The sequence below is a fragment of the Phaethon lepturus genome, unplaced genomic scaffold (genome assembly GCF_000687285.1).
Source record: "Phaethon lepturus isolate BGI_N335 unplaced genomic scaffold, ASM68728v1 scaffold10994, whole genome shotgun sequence".
Classification (NCBI taxonomy): domain Eukaryota; kingdom Metazoa; phylum Chordata; class Aves; order Phaethontiformes; family Phaethontidae; genus Phaethon; species Phaethon lepturus.
This window is the reverse complement of record NW_010535485.1, coordinates 11,656-29,384: the sequence shown is the minus strand read 5'-3', so window position 1 is coordinate 29,384 and position 17,729 is coordinate 11,656. Positions and strand designations below refer to the sequence as shown.

The 17,729-nt window shown below is 39.3% G+C and overlaps 1 protein-coding gene across 3 annotated transcripts in view; it reads left to right on the top strand.

The window, feature by feature from the left end:
• Window positions 1-15,948, top strand: part of SPATS2L (spermatogenesis associated, serine-rich 2-like) — a 33,422-nt gene extending 17,474 nt beyond the window's left edge. For all 3 annotated transcript variants that reach the window (XM_010285828.1, XM_010285830.1, XM_010285829.1), the window contains 5 exons: window positions 5,110-5,168; window positions 8,600-8,709; window positions 9,263-9,365; window positions 13,125-13,345; window positions 14,520-15,948. In XM_010285828.1, the coding sequence (XP_010284130.1) occupies window positions 5,110-5,168; window positions 8,600-8,709; window positions 9,263-9,365; window positions 13,125-13,345; window positions 14,520-14,918 (892 nt within the window). In that variant the 3' untranslated portion in view covers window positions 14,919-15,948. The remainder of the gene's footprint in view (window positions 1-5,109; window positions 5,169-8,599; window positions 8,710-9,262; window positions 9,366-13,124; window positions 13,346-14,519) is intronic.
• The last annotated feature ends 1,781 nt before the right edge of the window (window positions 15,949-17,729 follow it).

Below are 17,729 nucleotides of genomic sequence, written 5' to 3'. Positions count from 1 at the left end.
GCTGAACCGGACCCTGGAGGATACCCATGAAAAAATAGCACTTTCCCCCTTGCAGATGAAGAGCCCTGCTGCAGTCATTCAGAATGCCACAGCTGACTCTGTCTTCCTCAGTCTCCTAAACAACATTCATTCTCAAACTATGCACAAAGTTTTAAAGAGTGAAGCTTATTAAACATCTCAAGGAGAAAATTGGCATTTTAGGGAGTGTAACAGGGTTTTGAAAGGACTCATTTGAATTACACTTTTAACAGTAACCTCTGTGCCATGCAGCTGTGGCTTACCTTTGTGAGTTGTGTCAGCATGTTTGCCTCCATGTCAGCCTGGTCTTTTTATTTCACCATCTCTCCAGGCACAATAGATTTATCATAATGCCTAGGAGAGGCAGAAGGAAAGAGAAGATTCTGGTCATCTTGAACCCTTCTCATTCTCATCAGTAAAGCTGTAAATCAGCCATCCTGGCATTCTGAAGCAGCTTTTCTGAAGAGGCGCTAATAACTGATCATTTTAAGTGGGATTTTGAGGTATTGCAGCTGACTGAAAATATCTTATCTTTTTCACTGTGCAAGCACTAAATTTCATGCAGTAAACTAGAGGAAGATTAATTTGTTTCCCCTAATGTCAGAACAAATTCAGAATTTGTTCTGAGTATGAAACTGTGACATGAGGCAGCTGTCAGAATAATTTACTCTTATCATTGCCGTGCCAGCAACTCATTGCACTTTGGCATCTGTAGCTCTGTTGCCATTGTATACTAGCGTGAATTCTGCCAGCCTGTGTAAGTCCAAGGCATGAGTACTGTCCATTTAACCAGGAATAGGACACTTAGGCTCTTGCCTTCAGAATTGGTTCAGCAAAATGAATACTAGAGAGCTGCTATCTGTCCTGCTGCATCTCATATCCCTACAGCATGAGCAATGGATGTGTCCTGGCTCCATTTGCATGTCCTCTACATTAAGCCTCTGCTTTGCTCTGTTCCTTCAACAAAATTGTCTCCTTCCTGAACTCCATCTCAAAATTTCGTCTGGATATTAAAATCAAACAGTGCTGAATCCTGTGCTCCCAACTACAGATATTCACCTGTGATGAACAACGATATGATGCTGATAGCTAGAGTTTGGTACCCAGGCACTGATCCTGAAAAAGTGAGGGGTAAGAGAAGAACAGAATTGGTCCTTTCAGAAGAGAGCTGTGGCAAGGGATACAGAAAAGAAAGAGGTAGTAGTGTTAGTATGTTTTGGCTCCAGCATCAGTTATGGAGTATAAGACACTTGATTCAGATCTGTCCTTGAGCCTGGTCAATGGGAGAGGGGATTTGAGTCCCACTATTTGCTCAAGTGAGTATTATAAATGCATCATAAAAAACTGAACACCTGATGATTAGGGCATAGGTTCAGGAACATTCAGAGGGGGAAGTGGTGGTGTTGAGTTGTGTGTTTGTCACAGGAGTTTCAAATGGTATATGGAATGTACTCAAGTGCTGATGTTGGAGGGAGAGAGAAGGGATGGCTGAAGCCTGGTTGAATGTTAGTGCTGGGAGTAATCAGAAAAAATTGACCTCTCCAGAACCTCATCTAAAGCAGCATGTTCATGATTTTAACCATGGTTCCTAACACGTATAGAAGACCCAAGAGAAATAGCATAACTAGAGGGGAAGGAATTACCAGAATGTTTTCCCTGAGGTGTCTTTAGACCTGAAATGCGTTCTGTGCCTTGCTCTGCTAGAGCCCAAATCTGATGATAGATGAGTGTGTGGAAGGTTCCTATGGCACCCAGTATCCAGTTCTCCACAGCACACCAGTGGCTGCAGTCTGTGCACTAGAGTGTACCGGCTTGATACACCTTTTGCTAAGAAGTGGACACTAAGAAGCATTGAAAGAAAATGTATTCCCAGGAGGCATTGCTGAGTTGAGCTTTGAGCAGTTCTCAGTAATGCTAGCCCTGTGGTCTGATCATGGTCATCCTCCTGAGTCTGAGGAGGGCATTATTCCAGAAAATAATTAAAACCCATTAAACTTCTCACGATTTAAGCAGCTGTTCAGCTTAAGTGGCACTGTGAGCTTCTTAAAAAACAGTGGGATCTTAGCAGGAACAAGAGACAAGATTTGATCCATTGATTTTTCCATGGTGCCCTTGTCCTTTCTCCTTCTATATATGTTAGCATTTAGTTTTCTTTTTGTTTGTTTTGTCCTTCATCTTTTTTTTTCCAATCCAGATTTCAAGCTTTCTCTCTTGTCATTTTAATTTGTTTATAACTTTGCCAAGTTCTTGATGGAGGAGGAGTTGGTCAGTTTTGCACTGAAGTGCTCTAAAGGGATCAAACTGATTCCTATTCCATTTCCTTAATAATTGACCCTAATACAAACTAAAGAAATGTAGCATTTCCTATCACTGGTTGGCATATAACATTTCTAAAGAAACATTATCTTCCCCCATTACTCCATGACATTTGGTAGTTCATGATTTCCAAGCTGAGAAATGTGGCTGTACGCTTTCAGATGAGAATTAGTATGTTCCTTTACCTTTCTTGGGAGAGAGGGTCCATCTCCTCAGCTGGTATAAGTTAGTACAGCTGCATTGTCTTCAGGGAAGGGCAACCCTGTGAAGATCTGTCTGTTAAAGAAACTTAGTTTGTCACATTAACTAGTCTCATATTGACAAAGGCACCAAACACTTTTTCTCCTGTTTTATTCTTTTGTTTTCCTAATGTTAGTTTGTAGATACAAGGGAAGTACTCAGGTGGTTGCTCTCCATCAAATTCATCAGAGTCCTGGCCTCTACTATTACAACATCCAAATGCTTTCCCGAAATGTTCATCAGAGACCACACTAAAACATTAGGAGTAGAAAACTGTCTAGTAACAGATGAGATCTGACTATAAAATATGACAAAATATAAGGCTGCTCTGGCCTTGTTCTCATTCTGGTATTAAAAGTGTTTTTATTTGGCATCAAAATAAAATGTTAGGGGCCAAGCAGTTTAGCAAGTATCTGTTGTTGGAGCAATGAGAAGACAGTCATGGAATGAACCGGGCCAAAACACAGTTCTGATGAGCTCTGCTGTTGTGAGCTTCTTGCTTGAACATTTTTTCCAGCCAAAAGTTTATGTTTATATAACCTGTGTAGTACACTAGCAAGGCACTTTTGTAACAGAGACAGAAAAGCAAAAATGTGCAGACGTTTTAAATTTAGGCAAAAATACTAAAGGCCGTTAAAATATCTTTTTTTGTGGAGGGTAGGAACAAATGAGAACTTACAAGACTTACTTCACCTGCCTGCTGTGAAAGCCAAGGAAGTTTATTATACCATGTAGATACAAAAGCTAATTGAAAATAGATTAATTCTGAAAAACTATCACTATTTAGATTAGCAAGCTGGAATCATCACCTGCCTATTTGGAGTCCAAGCTCAATGCTTATGCCTGGAGAATATTGAGGGCCAACTGGAACAAGTGTGTCCTTTCATTGTAAGAGTATGCCTCTTAGCTAATTTGCTCTACTGTAAAAAACCCTGCCGTTCTATTTCCTCTGGTGTATAGGTCACACTAAATTGATCTGGCAGGCCAAAACAATATTTTTAGTCTTGTTTATTTGTGTGAAACAGAAAAATGTGTTACGCTGCAATTTTATTGTCTTGCTACATCCTTTGCCGTCAGCCAACCTGCCTCTGTCCCTCTTGGCTATAGGGAGGCAGTGTGGAGGTAGTAGCCTCTCTTCCTCTGAAGGTGGCATGGTTGATTGGTAAAACCTGAGGGTCGGACTCTGCAAACCTCCTGTATGTGCTCGGTTAATTCATGGCATGATTTCAAGGAGGGCTGCATGGCACTTGAACACATTCTAGCTGGTAAATTCCTGGTTGAGTCAGCTGTATATCTGCCATGTGTTCCCCACGCTGCCCACTCCCTCATTTTTCCCTGTTCTAGTTGACAACCCGCCAGTCCTTCTCTCTTCTGTAACGCTTCTGTCTTTGCTGCCCACTGAACTCTGTGGGATCTTTCCTTTCTTGCTAAGGGCATTCTAGACAAATGTTTTGTTGTTGAGTTTTCTATAATGTCTTCCTTCTAATGGAAGCTAGTTCACATATAACTCAGTGTCTTTACTAGGTACAAAGGCCTACATTTAAGGATGATTTTACTGAAAGGGTTGAGAACTCCATTCTTCTCTTGAGTGCATGCCTGGATTTACTCCTGGTGTTTGACCTACTTTTTGTGATTTCTCCCCAGCTGCTTGAGTTTACTTACTTATGCAAACATAAACATTGGGGATCTTTATTAAATGTGACTAAGAATAATTCAGTGACACACTAATGGAGTGGCACACCAGAGCACTATCCACTGCGGAGTATTCTGCAGTGGTGTTATTTCACTGAGCAATGTTGCTGAGTTGATGATGTGAACGATTTACCAGACCCACTGTCAGCTCTCAGTAGACTCACCTGATCAGTTTGCACTTTGACAGCTTAAAAGAACTGTCAGGGATTGCGCCTGGAGATTTGTGAAGGGAGAGGCTCACAAGACCTTTGGGAAGCCAGGTAGAAGTGGAACCACACCTTCCCAGTCCTGGAGAGAATGGGGAGCAAGGAAGCTGACCTCTATTATGGAGATACATTAATGCTTATTTATGTCATAAACCATTTTCTTGTTTACCTTGACATATTTTGCAGAAATATCTTTACTTAAGGAAGAGAAGGACCTCTTTCCACACAGCTTTAATTCTGTTTTGTTCTTAATATTGCACTGACTGCTAAGCTGTATTAACCTGGGTAGCAGCAATGGTGTATCTGGCTTAATTAGAAAAGAGACTGTTTAGTCATTTGAGAACTGTTGTGCTCAGGCAGTGCTGAAAGAGGTAAATCACTGTGACTTCCACATCTGTGCAGACACATGGACAGGCCAGTGAGATGTTTGTGTAAATCAGCATACACTGATTATCACTATTTTTTTGTAGTCAGTTTGCCTGGCTGTTTCTTCAGCTTCCATTCTTTAAGTCTTACTAATTTCAAAACTGCCCATAACTAAGGTCTGAAGTCTTTGTATATTTATAACTTTTGGTTTTGATGGAGTTCTAGCATGGATTAAATTGTGAATTTTTTCTTTCTTTTTTTCCTTTTTTAGCATTGTAGACAAAGAAGTGTCATTAATGGCAGAAATTGATAAAGTTAAAGAAGAAGCCAGTAAGTAAGAAAAATATGCAGAGAACTTTTGGAATAGTCATGGAAACATTTGTTTTGTTTGGCAGAAAATTATGCAGTACATAAATTTGGTTAGCAGCATTCCAGCATCTTTCATTGCATATCTATACAATCAAATAACTCTTTGTTCCAGGATAGTTTCTGTATATTTTCTATCTATAAGGATCGTGCATCAAAATAAGGTAAATCAAAAGTTCATATGAAGTTAGATTTAAATTATTTATTCCTTCTGCTTACTTATCAGAGCTTTTTGACCAGTCTTTTTTTTTTTTTTTTTAATTTCTGTGGTGTGTTGATTACTTGATTTCCATTTTTTAATCACTGTTTGCTTGCTTATATTAAATATATGACTTAAAATACTGGAAATTACTAGGGGCATAGGTTATTGTGTGGCCTTGCATAGCTTTAAGGGATAGCAATCAAGCTTATGAATTAGAACAATAAAAAAATTAAAAACCGGCTGTTTACTGGAATCTGTTTTCTTAATAATCTGTGGGAATTGATCTGATTCCAGACTTTCATGTTGTCTCTGTTTTTTGCATGGGTAAAGTATATATATTCTGGTTTGGGATAAAAAGGCAAGCTGAACCATGTATTAGGATACCACAATATCTGTCTTGTACCCCATCTGAGATATGGTATTTATGTCCCAGTAATCAAGGGGATGTGCTTCAATAGAGAGTGCTAAGCAAGAAACTGAAGAATAACCAAAGTGGTGTTAGAACGATACTTTGCCTGGCAGGTGAAAATATCACTGCTGTGTATGGATACAATGCTTTTCTTGATTTGTGAATTTAAGGACCTTCCAAGGAGGGTCACAAATATATGTAATATTCTTGAATGCTTCATTTGCATTTAGAGCTCTCACTTGGTTCACAAATGTAGACTTGTTAAATGTTTATTGAAAAAAAAAATTAAATCCTCCATTGCTATATTGCAGCAACAACAACATTGCAGTTGTATATATGTGGAAACTAAAAGGTATAAGTTGTCACACCAAAGATTTGCATTAGTTGTGTTTGGAACTTTCTATGCTAACTTTTCTAGTACTAACATGAAATAGATGTGAATATGGAGTTCTGTGTTATTCTGGGGAGGAGCTGTGGATGGAAACATATCAGCAGCTTTTTGGTTACTGGCATTGACTGGTAGCCATAATCAGCTACAGGGCATGCACTCACTCCCAGGAAAACCAATGGTAAAATTCCCATTGATATCAGCAGACATGGATCTAAGCCCTAACTGCACAAACAAAAACACATTTTGGAAATCCACCGCCGCAGGCTGATGGTTGTCATAGAGCCCCTTTGTTAATCTTTGGCAGGTATAGTAGTAATTTTTGTGGAAAGTAAACCTGATTCTTATGTACAGGCATGCAAAGTGCTGCATTTGCACATGGCAGGTTCTATTGCCCTGCTTCCATGCCACCTCCACATATGACACCGGATGGCCCCTGTAGCTGTTTTTTAACAGTGTAATTTCTGCTGTCTCTCAAGGCTGTTGTAGGCTTGTAAAGTGCCTTCAGAACTTTAGGCAGAAAGTTGTTATAGGACTGTAACATGCTAACCAAGATTTACATTATTATTTATTTTCACATCTCTCTGCTGCACTGGAGGACTATTTTACAGTGGGTAATCTTACTCTTACTGTCAATACTGGGAAAATTTCCAAATAAGGTTTTTGTAAAAACGGGTATTTGGCTGGCATGTCGTGTGGAGATAAGTGCCAGTATGAGATGAAATCTTGTGGTCTGGGCAGTCACTTCAGCTAAAGGGGATGCTGACCTTGGGGAGAAACAATGTTAGCATTACCTAGAATAAGCAATAAAACAGAACTATTGGACAAAGAAAAACAGCTAGTAAACTGTTTATTTAATCTGATAAAAGTTTCTCAGATTTGCAGACCGTATTGCACAAAAATGAAATTAACAGGTCAACTAGATAGATACACACCTGTTCTTAGCATAAGTAATAATGTAGGCACAGATGTACCAACAAGGCTAAAAGAACTGTAGCCACCCTTTGCCTTCCCTGCCCTGTGTGACACCCACTCCCTTATCGTATGGTTTGGTTGCTCCCACACAGCTGTATGGTCACAGCTCTGTCTCCCTGCCCCTGCTGTACCATGGTGTACTTGGTGAAACCCTGGCACAGGTTGCCCAGAGAGGTGGTAGATGCCCCATCCCTGGAAGTATTCAAGGTCAGGTTGGACGGGGCTCTGAGCAACCTGCTCTAGTTGAAGATGTCTCTGCTCATTGCATTGGACTAGACGACCTTTAAACGTCCCTTCCAACCCAAACAATTCTATGATACTTTCAAAAGAAGGTAGCATCTGATTAAATAAATGATAATGGGTTGAGAAACAAACTCTCTGTGAAATATCATTAATTCTCACCTAAAAAATGGCATTACAAAGTAGGAGCTGGTTAGGTGACTCGACAAGTCTGCTCTGGAAATTTGTTGCAAAAGAAGGCAAAGCAGCCAAACTCTCCACAGCTGTAATGGAATCTGTGGCCTTAGGATAGTTTACAACAACTACCACTCACCCTGACTGTAGCTATAAGGACAAAGGACTATGGTTGTTACTATTTTACATTGAGATACTATCTTTCCTCTCTGCCATAAGTGCTGATCCCACCAGCCAATTAGTCAGTTGTTGCTTTTACATTGAGTCACCATGTAGGTAATAGAGTTTGCATATATTTAATTTTCCACCAAAATTGTAATGTCATACTATCTTGCATGTAAGTGGACCGTGGTTTTGTGGTTCATGGTTAATCTTTTCCTATAAGAACGTAACTATTCACCCCTTCCTTATATAAAATATACAAGATGGGAAGTAGTGAATATTTAGTATTTTTTTCGTAAAGACTGTTGACCTTTGTAATACTGCTTTGCTGTAGAACTAGTAATTGTGTATATTCTGTACTTAAAAGTAAAATTGCAATGCCAGTGATTTTAACATAAATATATGTGAAAAGATTTTTTTCAGAGAAACTGAAATGCCCCTGTGTAAATAAAATATAGCATGTCTTCAGAAACAGGCTGGTGACTCAATGTAATGCTTCTTTCCATGTCTTCATGGAAGGCTCCCTGATTTTGTGCTTAAAGGACTGGAACACTCAAAACAACATGTGTATGCCCCTGTTTGTCTAAATGTTGAAAGATTGGTTTAACTTTGATTTTATGACAGCTATACCATTTCCAGATCTTTTTCAACATCGGGCAGTTCAGTTAAATACACTGATTGACTTAATCAGTGCAAGCAGCATATTGGAAGTCCAGTTGAAGTCGGGGGTCCGAGATGTGTGTGTTTGTCTCACATGTGATGTACCGTGTTAAAGCCCAAAGAGTAATGAATTACAGAGCAATTTATCTTCCTAGCATTAATTATGGACTATTGGTATTTGGCAGTGGAAATCCTGACTGCTCGGCAGAAAAAAGCTGAGGAGCTGAAGAGACTGACGGACCTAGCCAGTCAGATGGCTGAAGCACAACTGTCTGAACTCAGGGCTGAAATCAAGGTCAGGCATTTGCTTCTGCTTGGGTATTTTAGCTATCTGCATAAGTGCTAAGAAAGAGTTGTCATGTTAACAGGCCCAGGCTGTTCATTCCTTCTATGGGCCAAAGGGTAACTAGCTTTCCATGAGAAAAGCATACCTTCTTAAAGCATTATAGCATCTCTGAGCAGTGTACAGTCACCATCAGAGAAGCGTAAGCTATCCCCTCATATATGGAGTAGTGGGGAGTTTTGCTGTTTGTGTATCATTTATCAGACTCGGCTAACAAGTAGATCCAATAGCTTCAGGTTCAGCGATCAAACGTATATACTCCGATGAAATGACACACTTCCCAAGTGCGGGAGTTACCCACCCATCGCTGGGCTGAGAGACATGTAATTTGGTAAGGATGGGAAAATAGTTGGTTCTGTATAGAGATCCTGTGTACAGGGCAGGGTCAAGAGTTTGCTGAGCCTTAAAGTGAACTTAAGATAAGTATTGATTGGTTTCTGTACCATCCATATATAGTCTTTTGCTCAGAATGCAAATCACTGTTAACTTCTCTGTATTTTTGCAGCACTTTGTGAGTGAACGGAAATACGATGAAGAGCTGGGCAGGTCTGCCCGATTTTCTTGTGATACAGAACAGCTGAAGACCCAAATTCAGCTCTGTGGAGAAAGTAAGTGCTGGTGATTTCTCATGCCAAAGTTATACCTGTTCAGGAAATGCTGGCAGAAATAATGACATGTGTACTGCCAGTATGTGTGTGTGCACAGCAAGGCTGACATGAATGATATATCTGGATGCAGCAGGCTTGCTGAAAATGCACAAGTCAACTTTATAGTATGCAACACATTATAATTGCTGTACATGTGCTGCACAGTCCATCTGCATGTGCACAGTGCCCTCTTTGTCACAGATTTTCAGATATTACTCAGATCAGTTGAAGTTTTCCATCTAAACAGGATGGAAATAAAAGTCAGCTCTAAGGAACACTCAAATTCAGTAATTTATGAATAACTAGTAAATCAGAAGCTTCTCTGTGTGACTGTAATGTTATGTGACCAATTCAGATCTCTCCTGCTAGGAAGTAACTCCCCAGCTTTATAACAGTATTCACTGTTTTTTTCAAGAGCTGAAGATAGTCCCAAATGTTCGTGTTTCCAAATCGTCTGCCCTTCTGCTTAGAAATTGTCGTGGTTTAACCCCAGCTGGAAACTGAGCATCACACAGCTGCTCACTCACTCCCACCACACTGGGATGGGGGAGAGAATCAGAAGAGTAAAAGTGAGAAAACTCGGGTTGAGATAAAGACAGTTTAACAGGTAAAGCAGAAGTTGCACATGCAAGCGAAGCAAAACAAAGAATTCATTCACCACTTCCCGTTGGCAGGTGTTCAGCCATCTCCAGGAAAGCAGGGCTCCATCACGCGTAGAAGTTACTTGGAAAGACAAAACAACATCACTCCGAATGTGTTCACCTCCCTTCTTCCCCCAGCTTTATATGCTGAGCATGACATTATATGGTGTGGGATATCCCTTTGGTCAGTTGAGGTCAGCTGCCCCAGCTGTGTCCCCTCCCAGCTTCTTGTGCACCCCCAGCCTACTCACTGGTGGGATGGTGTGAGGAGCAGAAAAGGCCTTGACTCTGTGTAAGCCCTGCTCAGCAATAATGAAAACATCCCTGTATTATCAACAGTGTTTTCAGCACAAATCCAAAATATAGCCTCATACTGTCTGCTCTGAAAAAAACCTAACTCCATCCCAGACAAAACCAGCACAGAAATTCGGAATCATTTTCTGCTCCAAATATCATGTCCCTGTTGCAAAACATGAGATAGCCTATTTTCTCTGTCATGCCTTTTTTTTTAAAAAGGAAAAAAAAAAAAGTAAATGCTATAATGCTGTCTCCCAGATGTTACCCTGTCCCATGATATCCCATCAGTACCATCACTCAGGAGAAAAACTGTTAAAACAATACTGAACTAGTGCATCTTGGTAGAATGAAAACAATTTCAGGAAGAAACATAATTAGTGTTTTCAAGGAGTTACTAGAAATAGCAAAAATGTCACACAGTCTACCAGTACAATCTTCTGACACAGCTAAAGAACTGACTCCTTTGAGGCATAACCAGTTTAATTCATTAGACTGTAGGAATTGCTTTTGCAGAACACTTTAAAGATCCATCTAACCCCGTATCCTGTCTCTTGTTGAAACCAACCCAGGATGTTTCAAAGGAAGGCATAAGCTTCCCAGTAATGCATCTAATTGTTCACAGTCACCTCATAGACCCTATCTCATACCCAGAAGCTTAAGAGATTGAAAATTCTGTAAAGATTATCCTAATATAACTACAGCTGTTATTGATACAACCATAGACTACTTTTTTAAACTCATTGAACTACTTTCCTAAATAACTTCCAGCTACAGTTAATTCTGCAAGTTATTTATACCTCATTTCAGTAAAGCATTGCTTAAGCATAGTTTGATGCAGACCTGTTGAAATCAGGTCAGTAAAGTCAAAAGAACACCTACTAGCGAGGAAGCAATGCCATCTTACAATTGACTGATCGTGCATTGGCTGTCTGAAGAATTTAGCTCTAATCTGCTCTCAGCGACCTTAGATAAGCAACTCATGCTGTTGGCATGTCTTTGATAAGAGCTTTTCAGTGCAAAAGATGTTTCTGTTTGGAGCATCTCACAATGAGGCCCATAACTCTGCTAGGAGCTGCAACTACCCCTCAAACAGATTATACAAGGCCTATAGCTAAGAACAGCCACTGTTGAGGGCTTTAACAAAGCAATAACCAAAACCACAAAGCCTGTGTGAAGGAAGGCATGTTCTAGCATGAGAAGAGGGTGGGTAACATACACTCATAATGAAGGACAGGAAGGAAAAAAAAATAATTGGACTGACATATATCCAGAATGCCCGATGGTGGGTTGTACCACTTCCTTGTACATCTCTTTTGTTAAAAATACACTTTTATGACAAGCACCTGAATTTTTATATAGGCTTCCATGTGCAGCAGTCTGTTTTAGGCAAGAGAGCACAGCAGAATTCAGTGACAGCCAAATTCAGCCAGTGACAGCAGTAGAATTTGGAATTCACTGAACTTAGAACAGAAAATTAAGTTCATTGTGCAGGTCATTGTATTGTTTTTCTGAAGAGGACATCTAGTGGGAGAAATAGCTGATGTTGGCCTAAGTGAATAAGAGCCTCAAAAAAACCTAACAGATGATGCTCAGTTGGTAAAATTATTCCACATTTTCTTTCTCTGTACTACAAGTGGAAAAATAGAAGTACCTCTTAGAAGACACCTCTTAGGTGTCTCACTGAAGTGAGCCTCTGGTTTATCATCTGTAGCAGAAGGAAACAGGAAAATTCCATAATCAGGAAAATCAGAACAGCAACTTAAGATCATGAACTTTACTTCAATAGCCTCAGAGTGCTCTTTGAGACTGCTTAGGGGCCATTGCACAGAAGCAGGCTGCTTGAAGAGCTTGTGGAAATGCAAAGAGGTAGGAATCAAGGCTTGCTTTGGTGCACTTCACATCCGGACATGGAAGTGGTTAAGAAATCAGCCAGTCTCAAAATACTAAGAAGTAGGGAGCAGGAATGAGATGAGCAACAGTGGTTCCTGATGGTGCTGACTGCCGTGATCTACATGAAGTGGATTAGTGCATTGCATTAAGTTTCAGTCTTTATAGGTATCCACAGTACAGAAGAACCTTTGTTAATCATCTCCTTAGAGAGAAATGAGCAATAGGCACTAGACTTTTTTTTTTTTCCTTCTTAAAAAATATTTAGAGGTACTAAGCAAGCTTTCATGGCTATTACCTGTATTGTAGCTAGTACATATAATAGACAGCAAATGTCAGCCTCTTCAGGCTTCCATAATCAAAGAATAATTTGGAATCTAATTTAGTGTGTGCTGTCTGCAGGCACAACTTCCTTTGACCTCAAGCAGTCGAGAGGGTTACTGGCAGACCGCTTCCTTCCTTCCTGTGTTTCTTCCTTTGTTGCCTGAAGACTCTTGTTAGGAGCAATATGGATAGGAGAGCAGTGTGTGGGGCAGTCCTGGCAGCACATGCGTTCAACTCAACTGGTTAAAAGTTCACAAGCAAACCAAGAGGTGCCAGGAATTTTGAAAAGTTTTCTTGCATGACCAAACCCTAGCCTTCTGACAGGCTCCTTCTAGCTTTAGCACAGTTCCACCACATTGGCTCTTTTGTTTCCAGAAGTGCTTCATGATGAGGCAGTTTCAGAGAATTAAAATCCTATGGCCTAATTCCAACCCTCGTTATCTACCTTACTTCATTATCTAAAGTAAGGCTAGAATGATGCTACCAAAATTAACTGTAAGCAGGGTAAGAATACAGCCTTATGTTTAGATGTTAATCATTTAACCGATAACACAATACTTTTTTTTTATAGTTTCTCACCCAAAGAACAACTATTCCTCAAGAACACCATGTAGTTCAGTGCTGTCTTCAATGACCTCGCATGCAACAACTGGCAAGCAAAATACGCCTACTCGGAAGTCCTCTAGTAACGCCAAGAACTCTGATAACAAAACAGCCAGCACTAAAGTACAAAGTCATCTTTCTTCCAATCCTACAGAATCTTTTTCCCAAGGAATCCTGACAAATAAGCAGGTAAGAAACCAGTTATGAACTAAACTGAATTATTTCAAAAATTTCAGAAAAATATGCAGCATTGCAAGTTGTTAATACAAAATGAAATACTGGTTTGCAGTCCATATATTTAATCAATAATTTTTGAAAACATGCAAATACATTTTTTCTAGCTTCATTTTCAAGGAAATGTGAACACCCAAGGTGGAAATACCAGAAATGCCATACCAGCAAAGACCGCTGTCTGATGTTCAAAAGTGACTAGTGGCAGTTAATAGGCTGAAAAAGAAAAACCTTCATAATAGTTAATTGCCCTATATGCGATCATAGAGAAACATTTATTCCTGATCCTTAACAAATGATCAGTTGAAGCATGATTATTAGATAGACTTTGAAAATGGTATCCTGACAGGTTTAAAAGCATATTATTTCGGAAGCTGTATAATATAGCTTGTGCTATATTGCTAGCTATTTCATTATAAGAGCACCTTAGAATGTCCTTGTACAGTTGTGCTTAAAGTTGCCACTGAAGTTGGTCTGAGTTTTGTCCCAGTAGGAGCTTTTAGGCTCAAGTATGTGCCTGAAGGAAAACATAGGAGCATTTACGTAATGTCAGTGCATGTATGGAATCACCTGCCCTGGCAGTCATGCAAATAAAGCAATTCAGCCTCTTCCCACTAAGGATCAAAACTTCCTCTGAGCAAGATATCACAATGGACATCTCTCCTGCCATGTGGATTCTTAACTTTTAACTTATGTGTGAATTTCTGTTCCTCCCGCAGTCTCACTGTAGTATTTACATAATACTTTACTAGGAAAAGTATTTTCATGATTTTGGAAAAAATCGGTCAGTATCACATTCTTCAGTGCTTCTTAACTGCTGCTGTTGAGATGTCTAGTATTTCATCCCCTCTTCTGTATTCTCTTGAATCATGGCAGATTTTAATTTGGCATCAGTGGTGAACCTGCCATCTCTATTTCCAGGCTACTCAGATGTAGCATGTTACTCATAGTTCAGTTTTTAAGTGTTATAAATAGAGAGCTCCTGCAACAATCAAACCTGTATAGTGTTTTCCCTCTCCTAGTTACACTGAAAATTTTATTCTGCTATTTTTGTTAATTCTGATTGCTGTATTTCATGTCCTGTTGGAAGGATTCAGATAACCTAACAGTTATCCAATTTCTTTCTGAGTAGAATGGGCCTTCTAGCCAGAGACGAAGATTCAATCCACAGCACCAAAACATCCGGCTTAATGGATCTCTTAAGTCACAAGGTGCCAGTAACGAGGCAGATCAAAATAATATAAAGAGTGGTTCCAGGTCTGAACACAGAAGACAGCAGCATAACAGCTTCAGATCTAAAAATAAAGGAGCTATGAAAAATCAAGAGCAGTCCACAACTACAAGGACCACAGAGAATCCGACACATTCAGAAAAGACCCGACGAAAGCATCATACACCAGACACCGCAGATCACAGGCCTTTCCAAGGCAATGTTGGCAGGGTGTCACAATGCAATTTATGCCCTGCAAGGATGGAGGTCTCTGCTGATGCCACTGTTCTTTCAGTGCCAGCTGTGACTTTGGTGGCTTAAAATGTCACAGTGATGGCAGGCAGAAAAATTTAATCTCTTCATTTTAGTTTCTTGCTCAAGATGCTTGTTGGTGAAGAAAATAAGTCAGAACATAGTCATTTTAAATCTGTTGCTGCTTAAAACTTGTTCATATCTTTATTACTTACTAATCATCAAAATTAATTCATACTTTCAAGGCTTTACCCAATATGTTCACAGTTATTTGGTCATGACAGTACAGAATCTTACCAAAGCAGCACTTACTTCTTAGAAAAATGAAATCTAGATTGGAAAAATAAATTTATTAAATTCATAATAGCAAAAGATCTGTTGTAGATATGGGGTTATACCAGTCAACATTATTGTTTTTTAGAGCAGCCTGTGTTAGAAGGATCCCAGGAAGTCTGTATGCTGTGGTCTGCAATGAAATCAGATAATCCTGTAGAATTTTTCTGCAAATCTCTATACACCTCTTTCTGTGCGTGTATACACGTACATGCATGCACACTGTATACACAGAGAGTATTGTTATATGCAAGAACATTTGAAAAAGCAGTACATTTGATTTTAGCTTATTATTCCATAATCTGAGATTTTTAAATTCAAGTATAAATTGTATTAGATGTATTACATATTGGTATTTTTCATTGACAAACTATTTTTATGAGGCTGAGGAAAAATGCTCATTTCTTAAGTCTGGAATGTATAGAGTCATGGCTATTGAGATGCACAGCCCTATTCTCCATCCTTACCAGCCACTTTTCTATGACTAGTTGGATTTATTTTTTTGCATATGTAAAGTTGCAGGTGTTCGAGAGTTGAATCCAAATTATTTTTCTATATTTTTTCTGTAGGAACCATCTGTCCATAACAAGAGCTATGACTAATAAATTTGTTACAGCAACATGCAGCGGAATGTGGAGGTACATATTTGAGCAGATACTCTTTCCGAGTTTTCTATGAAAGTAAAAATCTTACTTAGTCTTAATGTTCTGTTTCTGTATTTCAGAAAACCTGTTTCTTCTGAAAAATTAAAATCATCTTTCTAAAATATTCTGGTGTTTGCTGCTTTGCAGTGCCTAACCTTTGTGATCTTATTCAAATTGTATTTGCTTAATTCAAATGGTATCAGTGGGAGGCTTTCAGCTGAGTTTGGATTGGACTAGGCTTTTGCTTTTAGCTAGATTCTAATGCCACAAGTGCATGAAACAGAACCTGCCCATGACAGCCGCCTCCATCCTGGACATACTTTTAATATAACTTATTATTTAACATAGTATGGTGTCGGAATCCAGGTCTGGCATCAAGTGAACTAGCTGCCTAAGGATCAGAATCAGAAAGGGCTTATTTTCTACTGAGGTCAGAAAGAGCAGGACACTTGAGTATGTTTAAAACTTTATCCTAGGTTATTGTTTGCAATTGCTTTTTACCAATTTCCCTTGCTTAACTTCTGTTATCTAACTACACACTTCCTTAGTACTGACTGTTCTGCTTCTCCTGTGTGGACCTTGAAATATAATCTCAAAGTGTAAAGCGAGGTGCATTTTGGGTGCTTTTGATTATTTTTGTTTCTCTTGATACTTGTATACAGTTTTCCACATGTGAATATTGGTAAAACCAATTATTTGCCTTTCAGGCAAATAACTTATCTTTATCTGGAAGAGTGGTAAAAGAAAAAAACATGCATAGGTGAACACCGGCTTTCTTAGCGTTGCAAGCACTGCTTCTATCCTAGTTAATTACTTACCATGCTTTTAAGCTGAATGTTTTGGGTAAATGGAACTGAAATTCCAGAATCTGTGTGTTGTACACACCCATCAGCTAGGTAGCTTTTCAAAATGTGTCCACTGCTGTACAGTTTGACCTGTAACCTCACTGTAAGATATGTAATTACAATTTCCATGCAGATATTGTACAGGAATCTTATATTGTCCTTAAATAATTTGTGAAACAAACTTACATACCTTCTTGTAACCCCTCCTAAAAAAAGGAAAATCTAACTTACCTATAATGACTTTTACTCCTTCCTGATAGCTTCTCCACTTGAGAGGATTATTGAAAGTTATTTTATTCCATAAGTCAGCTTCCTCACAAGCAGGCTTCTGCAAATAAATAAAATCTGGAACACAAGTCATAAGTCAGCACAACAGGACCACTTTGCGAAGAAGATAACTTCAGTACCAGCTAACCTTTGATGTGCTGGAGGCTCAGTATGTGACAGACCCAGAACTAACAGGTGAGAGACATCATTTCTTTTCAACCTGTGATGCAATCACATTTTCTTTGATGAGAAATGCAAGCATGGACTTACTTGGGCTGGGGAGTGGGCTGGTTCTGGGAATGCTGCAGTCTTAGCACACCAAGTGTGGTTTAGTTTTAACTACATTGTGTGGCTGTGCTCTGAAGTGTAGCTGTGTCAGAACGGTATCTTCATCTTTCATTTCTTGTATCTGTGTATGCTTGGAATTATATCTGCCAATTTCTAGGATTATGTTACTCTTCACAATACTTGTAAATAATTGAATGCTCATGGGCCCATCTTCAACAGAACTCATTTTTTATCTTCTAATTACAGAGCTAGCTACGTGTGATACTCCTTTTAATGTAAGGGATTTGTACAGGAGTCAGTGAAGGAATTAAGGGCAGGTCAAAGCTTAACTTTCAGACCAGCTGCCTTTTTTTAAAAAGTGCCCTCAATTTGTAAAGCAAATACAGCTGTTTGGCATCACTCAAACACAAACATGGAATTCCCACTGCACTTTGCACACTCTTTTGAAAGTGGAAACACACCTTAAAGGGCAGTATCTTAAAGCAGGTTGGATCTTTCTATCT